Source organism: Hemicordylus capensis, chromosome 4, assembly GCF_027244095.1.
Source record: "Hemicordylus capensis ecotype Gifberg chromosome 4, rHemCap1.1.pri, whole genome shotgun sequence".
NCBI lineage: Eukaryota > Metazoa > Chordata > Lepidosauria > Squamata > Cordylidae > Hemicordylus > Hemicordylus capensis.
The window spans coordinates 278338163-278350919 of record NC_069660.1 but is presented as its reverse complement, the minus strand read 5'-3'; the positions used below and the strand labels follow the sequence as shown (position 1 = coordinate 278350919).

General features: G+C 44.8%; 1 protein-coding gene across 4 annotated transcripts in view; it reads right to left on the bottom strand.

Annotated features, from left to right (window-relative positions):
* The window catches only part of CNBD1 (cyclic nucleotide binding domain containing 1), a 275403-nt gene that overhangs the window by 145844 nt on the left and 116802 nt on the right, over positions 1–12757 (bottom strand). For all 4 annotated transcript variants that reach the window (XM_053313410.1, XM_053313411.1, XM_053313413.1 and 1 more), the window contains one exon: positions 5343–5488. In XM_053313410.1, coding sequence (XP_053169385.1) covers positions 5343–5488 — 146 coding nt within the window. The remainder of the gene's footprint in view (positions 1–5342; positions 5489–12757) is intronic.

Here is a 12757-nt window from a genome sequence, read left to right as displayed (position 1 = left end):
TGCGCTGCTGCCACAACAGCTTTCAGGTGCAGCAGGAGGAGAGGTAAGCACCTAGTAATTTAGATGCCTCCTGGTGCCTCGTGCCACACCCCGGCAGTGCCCGCACCAGCCACCACTGCCTTGAACTCACTATTTTAAAAATGGTATACATGGTTTTGGGGCCTGGTGGCATATATGTAAAGTATGCCATCAAGTCGATTTCAACTCCTGGCGACCACAGAGCCCTGTGGTTGTCTTTGGTAGAATACAGGAGGGGTTTACCATTGCCTCCGCCCACACAGTGTGAGATGATGCCTTTCAACATCTTCCTGTATCGCTGCTGCCCAATATAGTACCAGTGGGGATTCAAACTGGCAACCTTCTGCTTGTTAGCCAAGGATTTCCCCGCTGCGCCACTTAAAGTGGCTGGCATATATGCACATGTAGCTTATAATCAATTATATTAATTATATATTACATTAGTTTGCTACCAGTTTAGCTTTTTACAAATATAAATACATTATTTCTGTATTAAGAGAGTTTTACTCTCTAAAATAGAGTAAGCGGTAAAATAGAACAATGGTTATATTTTTGGATGGCTGTGTAGAATCCAATCCTGCTCTCCCTAAAGGGACATTAGATGTCTTTGATTGGATGTATGCAGGACAAATCAGAAGATATTGCTGTCATAATTTCAAAAAGCTATCTCAGCAACAAAATTAGAATGAAAACTCTTATTATGCAGCAACATCGCCTAGTCCCCCCCCCCACCGCCGCCCCATATATTTGGCTTTCCTGAAGCTCTGTCTGCAGAATAATCTTTGGAGATTAAAGTCTTGTCTGGCATGTATTATTTTTATCAAGTCAGTTTTACTTAGTCAAAAATCAATTTTGTGTTTATTTTTAGTTTGCTGAATCAGATGAGATTGAAAATATTGCTTAAGCAGGTTCAAAGAACTGGAAAAGATTGCACATTGATGCAAAGCAGCTTTTTCTTTAAAGGCACGATGTGACAGTCTGAGTCATTAAGATTAGCTTTTATCTCATGCACACATTGGTGCTCTGCCATTTTTAGACCTCTTTCTTCACTACCATATTGCAGTTTTAACTGAATGTATACTAAATCAACACAGCACCTAATCCAACCTTAACATGACTGCCCCAGTGGCCAAGATACCAAAAGAGATTTCCAATAGAATCATTCTGTTTTCTCAGATTTACATCCCAGCAAGCAAGATGCCAGTTTACATCACTATCACTTTGACCTTAAAATTGTCCTTTTTATCGTCTCACCATAATTTATGTAAATGTAGTTCCTGCCTGCTTAGATTACAATTCATTCCATCTATTAATAACATGTCCTTCAGTTACTGTATTCACTTTGGGTGACTTGCTTCTGTAATGCAAAGGATTAGCACTATGTTAACTCTAAAAGTGAACAACTTTGGTGGATTTAAACCAAGATGAACCAGTGGAAGCATCACCATGGACGGCTTTACCCATTGGCAAGTCAGTCAGTAAGGAACATTTAAGTAAAATTCTTGGAACCAGGAGCATGTGCTCCCAACGGGTTTTATGCCTGAACCTGCCCAAGTCCATTTCTTATGATAATCTACTGAGTTGTGCCCAACTTTCAGCCGAGATCCTCTACCCAATTGTCACCAAGGGTTTTTAATTTAATTTAATTTAATTTAATTTAATTTTTACATTTATATCCCGGCTGAAGTTGGGTGAAGAATCTTGGGTGCAAGTCAGGCGGAATTCAGGAACCAGCACAGGAACCACACATGGATGGGTTCAGAAGTCACATCCATCAGAAGTATGTGCTCCCATTTCTCGGAATTTTACCTAAATATTTCCTATTCACTGGCTCACTGGCAGTCGTGTGAAGCTGTCCTGTGTAATCTTTGCTAACTGACAGAGGCTTTGACTGGCACATGATTGACACATAAAACCCCAGTGATACTACAGACCCCACAAAAGACAGGCTAAGCATTCCGAATTATCGAAATAGATTGGAGGAATGGGTTGAAAGCACTGAAATCAATATCAAGGAATGTGGAATGCATAAATATGAAAAGGGAGAGAGCTGGTTGCAAAATCACTTCATTTCTCTCAGCTGGCTCCGTGCTGTGTAAGGGTGTGCACAAAACCGGCTTTCCTAGTTCAGTTTGAGTCTGGGCTGAACTTGAAGCGGACTGGGCATGTTTGGTTTTGTGCATCCCCTAACACCCTCCACGGTTTGGCTCGGGTTTGAGCCAATCCGGGGTTCAAAAAGTTTTTTAAAACATTATAACTCACTGCCAGGCCTGGGGTAATTTTGCTGCCTCCGGGGGGTGCTGCCACAGCCATGTGGGGTGTGTGAATCTCTGAAGCTTCCCCTCCCCTCCCACCAGCCTCCCTCCACACATTTTCAGGCCTTTCCAGCCCTCTCCCACCAAACGGTGGCTATTTTGAAGGCTGTCTCACATGCACATGGGTTACTTGTATGCCCAGGTCGAGCCGAACTGGGCCTAATCCAGATTGAGGGTGTCCCCTCGAGCCAGCCCCGTTCAGTGGGGAACTGGCTTGACCTCAAGCCAGTTCACACATCCCTACTGCTGTGTTCCATGTTGCCTTTTTCCATATCAGATCATACCCAGGGACCATTATTCATCATCAAGCCAACAATGGGATTAAATGTTATGGTGCCTTGATGATGCACACCACAAAACAGAGATAAATAAATAATAGAAACATGTTTTCTTACTGATTAATGGACAGGTACGGACTAAGTTAGTCGTGACTAAGTGCATATACCAAGGCAAACAATTGGTCCATCTAGCTCAGCATTGTCTACACAAACTGGCGGAAGCTTCTCCAAGGTTGCAGGCAGGAGTCTCTCTCAACCCTATCTTGGAGATGCCAGGGAGGGAACTTGGAACCTTCTGCACGCAAGCATGCAAGTGATCTTCCCATTGCGGCCCCATCACCTAAGGTGGATATCTTACAGTGCTCACACATGTCTCCCATTCAAATGCAAACCAGGGCAGACTCTGCTTAGCAAAGGGGACAATTCATGCTTGCTACCACTAGACCAGCTCTCCTATTAATTTCCCACCTCAATGGGTCTGTGAGCTGGGGAGGCATGGTGTAAGGCATCTGGATGGTGCGGAAAAGCTACCAAGGGAGGAGTTGCTGCGTGACAGCTCAGGTACACCCAGCTGCCCCCACAAGCAAGCTTGATGTATGAGGAGAGGGATCACAGTGGGTCTTGTAGACCTGCCTTTCCCTTACCTGTGACCAGCAGGCTTTGACCAATAGAAGCAACCCTCTCATCCTTGCTTTAAGATACCCACAACCCCAGACAAGGAAGTAGAAGGAGAGGACACAGCCAGGCTACCTGCTAGCACAGGAGATTACATGGTAGTTGAGAGGACAAGGAGAGTAGGCTCAGCAAACCCCTCTGAGCAGGAGACTTTCCATGTCAGATACAAGAGGGGGCCAGAAAGGCATTAACTATGCAGGGATTCTCTGCATTAACTATTCCAATGCATTAACTACCTCTCTCCCTTTTTTTCAAATGTATCCTGGGCCAGGGCTGCAACTCTGTAGTAGAGTGTCTGCTTTGCATGCAGAAGGTTAATGCAGGACTACAGAGAAGCCTGGGTTATATGCAAAACAACAACAACAACAACAACAACAACAACAACAACAACAACAACAAAAACCAAGCTCTGTGGAGTGACCAGGATGAGAATAATACCTCTATCCTGTACCTAAGAATAAAAACCATTTTTTAAATCACTAATTCTGCTTCCTGCATCATCTATTGAGTCTGTCTGACATGCCCCTCCAAGGTCAATCTGATGTTAAGCTACTCCCTATGGGAGAGGAGGGCACAACAGGGATTTAGTCATGAGCAACTTTGTCTCAATCCCGCTCAATGTATTTATTTACACAGCACCATCAGGCATCAGCCACCTAATGGCGCAGCAGGGGAGTAACTTGGCTAGCAAGCAGGAGGTTGCCAGTTCGAATCCCCACTGGTATGTTTCCCAGACTATGGGAAACACCTATATCGGGCAGCAGCGATATAGGAAGATGCTGAAAGGCATCATCTCATACGTGTGGGAGGAGGCAATGGTAAACCCCTCCTGTATTCTACCAAAGATAACAACAAAAATATTTATATACCGCTTTTCAACAAAGGCTTTCAAAGCAGTTTACACAGAGAAATAACAAATAAATAAATAAGATGGCCCCCTGTCCCCAAAGGGCTCACAATCTAAAAAGAAACTTGACAGATACCAGCAACAGTCATACTGATTGTGGGTGATACTGTGCTGGGGGTGGATAGGGCCAGTTACTCTCCTCCTGCTAAATAAAGAGAATCACCACATTAAAAGGTGCCTCTTTGCCCAGTTAGCAGGGGTAGAGACCACAGGGCTCTGTGGTCACCAGGAGTTGACACCAACTCGATGGCACACTCTATACCATCAAGCATCAGTGGATGTGGCACCTTACAGATGCATATAAAGAGGTCCCTGTTCCCAAGGAGCTTACAAGCTAAAAGAGACTGTGAGGAAAGAACAGAAGGAGACAAGGAGGGACAAGACTAGTGAGGGGAGAATAAGGTCAAATATCCTTAGCATATAGCTTAGTTGCTGATGGCAATAAGAATTAAGAAGTGAAGCTAAAGGGCACATGGAAAAGATTGGTTTCTGAAGAGGAATTCTGCCTTATACTGAGTCAGACCATTGGTCCACCTAGTTCAGTGTTGTCTAACTGGCAGCAACTCTGCATAGTTTTAGGCAGGAGTCTCTCTAGGGATTGAACCTGGGACCTTCTACATGCATAACAGACCCTCTACTACAGAGCTGCAGCCCCGACTCAGGAGACATTTGGGGGAAAGGGAGAGAGGTAGTTAATGCATAGGAAACCAAAGGAGTTAATAATAAAATGATTACCTCATCAGTGCAAACAAAAATTGCAGAATCTAATCAAAAGGGAACGAATGGCATAACTGCACTTTCCATTAAGCAGTTTTCCACGTGCACCTTTCTAGCAGAATAATGGAAAGTCTCTTTCAATTGTAGAATAGGGGATTAAAAAAAACCCTGTAGGATTCATACAAAGATGTGACAAGTAGAAAACATTAGAATAAAAGACACAGCAGAGATGGAACCTGGCTGGTTTGTAAGTCTGATGTGGGGGTTGGGAGCTCTTGCATTTATAGATCTCAGAAAAGCTGTAATAATGAGGATTGTGTAATAACAAGGATATCACAGCTGACCAATACTGGTCAAAATATACGTATCTGCTTTAGCAGTTAGAGAAGTAAATAGTTAGCAAAAATGTCTGACTGACTGTGTTTGTCCTACCTTTGTTTCCTCTCCCCCAGTGCTCCCCTATGACAGTTGTGCTAAGCTCCTTCAGCTCTGCATCAGAAAGTTGGCTACAGACATCAGGGATGAGTTTCATTGTCTTATATATGGTCTCATGTTCTTCAGCCGTTCTTAGAATGGGTCTGCAGAAAGAGAGTTGCACAAAAGAACACGTGTCACTGGCTCTGTCTTCCGCCATCTATAGCTACACAGAAGGGAGAATCTCACCCGGCCTAGAGGCCACAATTTGGAAAGTTCATAAGAGCCATGAGGGACTCAAAAAGCCTCCAGTCAGGCATAACAGGGGAAAGTGGGTAGTCCCCCACAAACATTTCTAGCTCCCCTGTCCATCAGACTGGAACATTACAGCAAAACGTCAGACAATACAAATAATTCTATATCTTGAATTAATTATTTTTAAAGGCCCTTATTGTTTAAAAAAGCCTCATTTACTCACTCATTCCTCTACACCAGAGCAAGCAGCAGAAGTCAGTAGTACAGCCAGGTAGGCAGGAGACTCATTAATTACCTCAACTGCATTAATTTCCTTACCTATGTATTTGATGTATAGCATAATCTTCTCACTCCCCTAATAATGTTCTTTGCCAGCCTTTTGCTCCCACAAACTAGTTAGAGAGTTACTCCTACCTTGGGGGAAGGGATGAATTTCACACATTAAAGGAACTACCAGCTATGAGCCAATTACCATTTACCGGCTCTGAGGCAAACTCTGGCCCAGTACAAGATACTGGTGTGGGAAGAAAAGCCGCTGAGCTGCAATTTTGAGTGGGAAAGTGACTGGCTAGGAACAGGTTAAGCACCCACTCCTCCTGCCAGATCTCTGCTTTTAACTGCCTCCTGCAAAAGCTGCTTTTCATTAATAAAACAACTCCCAACTGCCTGGCCTTGTTTGGTCTGCCAGAAAGTCAGAAAAAGTGGCTTGGAGGGAAAGGAAGAAATTAGGGCCCCAAAGGAGCCATTAAATTTGTATGGAAGCCTACGTGTAAGTGAAAGAAACAGGTTGACGCCACAGCAGGAGGACCTGGAAACAGTACTTGGAAGAGGATACACTGGCCAGAATGATGTCTAATGCCCACTGCTCAACAGCTGCCTCCTCTCGCCCCATCAGGATTTCCATGGACATCCTAGCTGAAGATGAGAGCACAGTCACCTCACCAGTAGAATTCTGCCAGCTCAGCTAACAAAGGCAACTTGGGACAGAATAACTGCGATAATATCAAAATAAGAAGAGGTAAAATGTAGCAATTTAATGCTCCAAATTATAGTGTTTAGGGCTGGATGCTGGACGTTTCCCAAGGAATTCGGAGGAGCGACTTGTGCAGTCCCCAGCTGCCACGAAAGAAACTTTTGCCATTCTTAATGATAAGCCTTTGAAAAACACCACAGCACTTTTCAATTACAAGATCTGCACCCCAAGTGTGCTCTCCTGGTCTCTTGAGTCTTTGAGGCCATAGGCTAAACTGGTACTCACAGGCTGCAGCATGAAGCACTGTGAAATGGTGAGAAACAGAATTGGCAATAGAAGAGCTCAGCTATGCCATGCTTCAAAAATCAGGTATGAGTCTTATAGAATCCAGTTTGAAATAAATTACCACCAGAGTGAAATGAGTAAAATTATATGTTTCACTTCTACTCTCAGAATGGAAGGTTTGCAACCTGCAGTGTTTCTGGGAGGGGTGGATCAGTGCAAAATGGAGAATGAAATTCAGAATTAATGCCCTATGCCCTCGCCACAGTAGAGTGGGATATATCAATACCTCTGATTGCCAAGTCCTCCAGGTAATGTGGAAGGGGTTGCAACTCACTGGCAGCGATCATGCTTTGTATGCAGAAGCTCCCAAGTCCAATCTCAGAGCTCTCCAGGAGCTTTTTCAGATGGCAACTTTACTTTGGGAGGGTGGGTGTGCATTTACGTATTGACCAGATTTACCCCGGAGTCCATGTGATATTTCAGACAGCACTTGACATACGATTTGGGTTTCCCTCTCCATATTGAAACCTAGCCCAGTTTATATCCAGGGTGCAAAAAATTCACTTTTTGCATCTGAGTATCCATTATGCCCCAAACTCGCAGTAAAGCCTTGCGGTAAACCCATGGTAAAGGCTGCTGTCTGAAAAGCCTCCAGGTAGGGACAGAAAAGACCCATGCCTGAAATCCTGGTGACCTGCTTCCTGGCAATGTGGATAACACTAGGCTAAAAGAATAGGGATGTGTGCTCGAAATGAGATTTGGCATCTGAATCACAGCACAATCCCTTTAAAACGGATGGCTTACACAGCCCCTTTAACACTCAGGAGAGCAGGTCCATACCTGCTCCTCCGCCTCCTCCTCTGCTCACCGCCACTTCCATAATTGTGGCACTCCCCCGAGTTAAGACTGTGCACTGGTGTGGCGTCTCCCAGCTGCCCCTGCACAACGCTGGCATGCACATGGCCTCTGCACATGCAAGGCAGCCATGTGCATGCTGGCATCATGCAGGGACAGCTAGGAGACGCCCTGCCAGTGCTCAATCAGAGCTGGGGGAAGCGCCACAATTACAGAAGTGGCAGTGAGCAGAAGAGCGGGAGGTATGTTAAAGGGGCTGTGCAAGCCATCAGTTTTAAAGGGATTGTGCTGTGTTTCAGATGCCGAATCGCGTTTCGAGCACATCCCTATTCTTTTAGCTCAGTGTTATCTATACTAAGATAACTATACAGGTAACTATACTGAGAGGCAGCCACTCTCCAGGATTTCAGGCATGGGTTTTTTCTGTCCCTATCTGGGCGCTTTCAAGATTAACCCCTACAACAGTATCACAACGTATCTGCTAAGTGTGCTTCTGTACTTACTGTATTGTGACACCGCAGTCCCTACGCTGTCAGCAGGGTACCGTACACATTTCTAAAACCTTGTTTCGGATTTTATCGCTGCAATTTAGTGCTATAACATTGTATATCTGTTGCAAAAAAGTAGCTGTATATAACAGAGCGAGCGCCCTGTTAACATGGGTTTCCTGGTCGTGAGATGCCACGGTGCAACATGGCGCGGTGGCTCATGAGGAGACCCCTGACCGGGAGGTTCCTACAAGCCTTGGGGGTCTCCTCAGAATGCCCTGCATGCTCACGCAGGGCATCCTGGGACTTCCATGATAGAGCCAGTAGTTGTGTGGGTGGCCGATCCAGCCACCCAGGGTGAGCGCTCTGCTTGTGTGCAGGGAGAGTAGGCTAAGCCCACTCTCCCCACAGAGAGTCTCCCCACTCTCCCCACTCTCCACCACACCTTGAGGTGCTTCACTTTGATTGTGTGAAGCACGTCCCTGAGTGAACAATGGGTGCTGCTTCTTGGCATCACTGCTTGTCCATCTAAATAGATGAGCAGCAGCACAGCAGCAATGGGATCTAGTCACTGGCAGAGTGTTCTAGGCACTGGAGTCTTGGCGTCTGACTCAGTATAAGGCAAAATTTCTCTTCAGAAACCAATCTTTTCCATGTGCCCTTTGGCTTCACTTCTTAATTCTCATTGCCATCAGCAACTAAGCTATATGCTAAGGTCATTTCACCTTATTCTCTCTCACTATTCTTGTCCCTCCTTGTCTCCCTCTGATCTTTCCTCACAGTCTCTTTTAGCTCATAAGCTCCTTGGGAACAGGGACCTCTTTATATGCATCTGTAAGGTGCCACATCCACTGATGCCTGATGGTATAGAGTGTGCCGTCGTGTTGGTGTCAACTCCTGGTGACCACAGAGCCCTGTGGTCTCTACCCCTGCTAACTGGGCAAAGAGGCACCTTTTAATGTGGTGATTCTCTTTATTTAGTAGGAGGAGAGTAACTGGCCCTATCCACCCCCAGCACAATACCTCTAGCAACTGTTGCTGGTGTCTATCTTGTGTTTCTTTTTAGATTGTGAGCCCTTTGGGGACAGGAATCCATCTTATTTATTTGTTATTTCTCTGTTTAAAGTGCCCTGAGCCATTTTTGGAAGGGTGGTATAGAAATCAAATAAATAAAAATAAACAAGTAAATCTGCTTGGGGTTGTTGATCAGGGACATTGACCCTCATGAATTCTGCCTGACTCCTTTGGGAACATACTTTTATTTTTAGACCTTTGATAGACATTTGGACAACTGCAAAAGTCAGCAAACCATTTAGCTCATTTAGCTTCCCAGCCTTCTCTGACTTAACTCTGAAACACCCCCAAAGTCTAGCCCAAACAGGTAGGCTAAATAACCCTTCCAAAAGTTGTCTCTTCTGGGTGAGGTCTCATAATTCATGTGATGCCAGCTAACCAGGAAATGGAAGATTCCCAAGGTGTGCACACTCACAATTTCCAGTTGTAAGAGCACAACGTTTTTTGGTGATGCTGAGTTGGTACCACTCCAACCCAACATTTAACAAAGATTGACAGCCTTAGTTCACATTCTAGAGTATCAATCTCTGTTAAATGTTGGGTTGACATCGGTCCAAGAGTGCTGAAAATTTCTGGGTTCTTATGACCAGAAATTGGAAACATCCAAACGTTTGGAATCTCCCAGTAAGTTGGCATCATGAAGGTCATGAAAACCCAACCTCTGAGCTTCAAGGAAAAGACTGACTTAAGCTAAAAAGAAGGGACAAATGGCATTACATCTGACACCCCCTAACAAACCACAGTGGCTGGTACAAGTAGGACCCAGACATCATGAGAATTCATTGCAGAAAACATAGCATTATATGTGAATCCTAAAGTATTCTTTAATCCCCGAGACATTCTGCTTTGCAGTATCTCTGTGCATCCAGACAAATCCATCTTTCACCCACTCATTTTGAAAAGATCATGTGGGTTAAGTGGAGAAGACAAATGCTTGGCAAAATTGCCCAGTGTGTTGTTTCATTTTACACTCTGACATCAGATTGCAAATTTTGTAGGAAAACCATTTAATAAGGCTTTCTAGCTTGCTGCATTTTTTCCCCACTAAGCAACAATTACAGGTAGGTAATTTTCTCTTCCCTGAAAGATAGCAGATGTTCTATGCCATCATAACCTTTTGGCATTTTATCTTTTGTCTAGTAACAACTGCACCTTTTCCCTCCAATTAGCAAGCCTGTCACCAAAATAATGGAAGAGTTAACTGGACATATATAAAATCTGAACAGGTGACAGCATCATTTCATACCACAGTATGCTAGAGAAAATAACAGGTCCTGGTGTAGCCACACATCACTGTTATGACAATGGTTGCATATACCAAGCTCTTAAACTTCTCTTGCTTCTACCCAATATTTTATTTATTGGAAATAGTTTAGCCAGCATTATTGCTTTCTTTCGGAAGTTTGTCAGGGCAAAAGCCTCAAAGGAGGCAATAATGATGAAACATTAACACAGTATCCTGTAAATAAAAACCAGAAAAATCCTCTTTAGGTATTGGAATGAGACAAGCATGTCCCCCTTTCTCAGCCTTACTATGTATAGCGATTAATGTTAGGAATAACACTAACACAAAAGGGATAAGAAGAGAAGGTAAAGAATACAAAACAATGATGAACATGAACATATGATGCTGTTTTAGATTGACTCGGACTATTGGTCCATCTGGGTCAGGAGACTGCTAGTGGCTCTCCAAGGTTTCATACAGGGGTTTTCCCAACCCAACCTGAAGGTCTGACATCTCATAGAACTGGGAAAGGCCCTTTTCTGAAAGCAGGACAAACCACTGCCAGTGAGTGTCGACAATACCATATTTATCAAAATAGAAGACAACTCTGAATTAAGATGACCCCCTGAAAAATGCAGGTTAAATACAGGTTATACCTGTACTTATCTGAAAGGAAGAAAACTCGGAGGCTGTTCTCACATGCAGGCAAAACTGGACTAACGAATCCAAGCCCGGTCTTGCCCGTGTGTGAGAACCAACAGGATCACGCCTGATCCTGGAAGTGCCTCCACAGCAAACCTGCCAAGCCAGCCATTCTCTTAAAAGGGGTTAAGGGGACTAGTGCTCCCTTACCCCATTTTTTAAATTGTCTGCCAGCAAGAGCTATAAGCTACTATATCTGACGGCTACTAGTCAGAGGGCTATAGGCCACCTCAGCCTCAGAGGCAGGATGCCTCTGAACACCAGTTGCAGGGGAGCAACAGCAGGAGAGAGGGCATGCCCTCAACTCCTGCCTGTGGCTTCCAGCGGCATCTGGTGGGCCACTGTGCGAAACAGGATGCTAGACTAGATGGGCCGTGAGCCTGATCCAGCAGGGCTGTTCTTATGTTCTTAATAAGCCAGGCTAGGAGACTGAGGAGCTCCTGGACAGTGTCGGGTGTTGAGGTTGGTCATTATTTATCAAAATCCAAGGAAGTTACCGCTCCAATTACAGACTGCAGAGTTTAGTTGCTGCAGCTATTTAAGGAACATGCATGGGGATCACTGTAGAGTCTAAACTAATTTGATTTATTGGTGAAGTACATTTCAGATAGGAAAGACCTATCCTGTCTATCAGCTACATAATGAATAGGTAGGGAGAGAGAGAGATGTCTCCATCTTCCCTCTAGGAGGAAAGGAAGAGGACTGACTCACCACAAGAAGTACGTGAGGAGTCAAAGCAGGGGTAATAGAGTAGAAGCAAGCAGGGACAGGGAAAGAGACTCTCACTAACTCGCCCATAGTGCCTGTAGCTCTACTCCCAATGCCCTTAGTGGTCATTCTGATAGTTGATGCAAAAGGTTGATGCCCTGGAATTCCTTGTCCAACACTGGTGGCATCCCATAATGCATTGCACACTTCCACTGTGCATTATGGGAGTTCGGGGGGGGCAACAACTCCTGGTACCCCGGCCCTCCACGCTGCCAGAGAAGGCAGCTGAACATCTGGGAGTGCAATCTCTGAGACCAGACCAGAGGCGATCGTCGTCTGCGAGGAGGTAAGTTTTCGAGGATTCTTCCCTGCTTTCCCTCAAGCCCTTTCTCTCTGATCATGAGAAAGGGGCTCTCTAAATGTAACACTACATCAAAGAATTTAAGAAAAACCTAGTATTGGATTCAGATAAATAGGATCGTGACCAAGATGGGTCAGTGGGCTGCATTACATTAAATTATGCCAAATAAGGCCTTTTGAAGGGTTGCACCCTGGAAAACAGGGGAAGGGGGGGAAGAATACTGGGCATGGAGGACCCATACTTTTCTCCACTGCTTGGCTGTACACACTAGATTTGAAGAGATGCATCCTAGAAAACTGGGAAAGGAAGTGGAAAGTCAGCCTCTCATGGGAGTCCCTCAGGATCAGATGCTTTCCCATAGCAGGTTGTCTTTCTTCCCCCTCCCCATTTTCCAGGGTGCAACCCCTTTAAAAAGCCTGCTAGTTTGGCATAAGAGGCTTGCTTCCTCACCTAGGCTGCTTTTCAAAGCCTTGGATTGGCTCAGGTGAACAACTGAGCTGTTTCTCA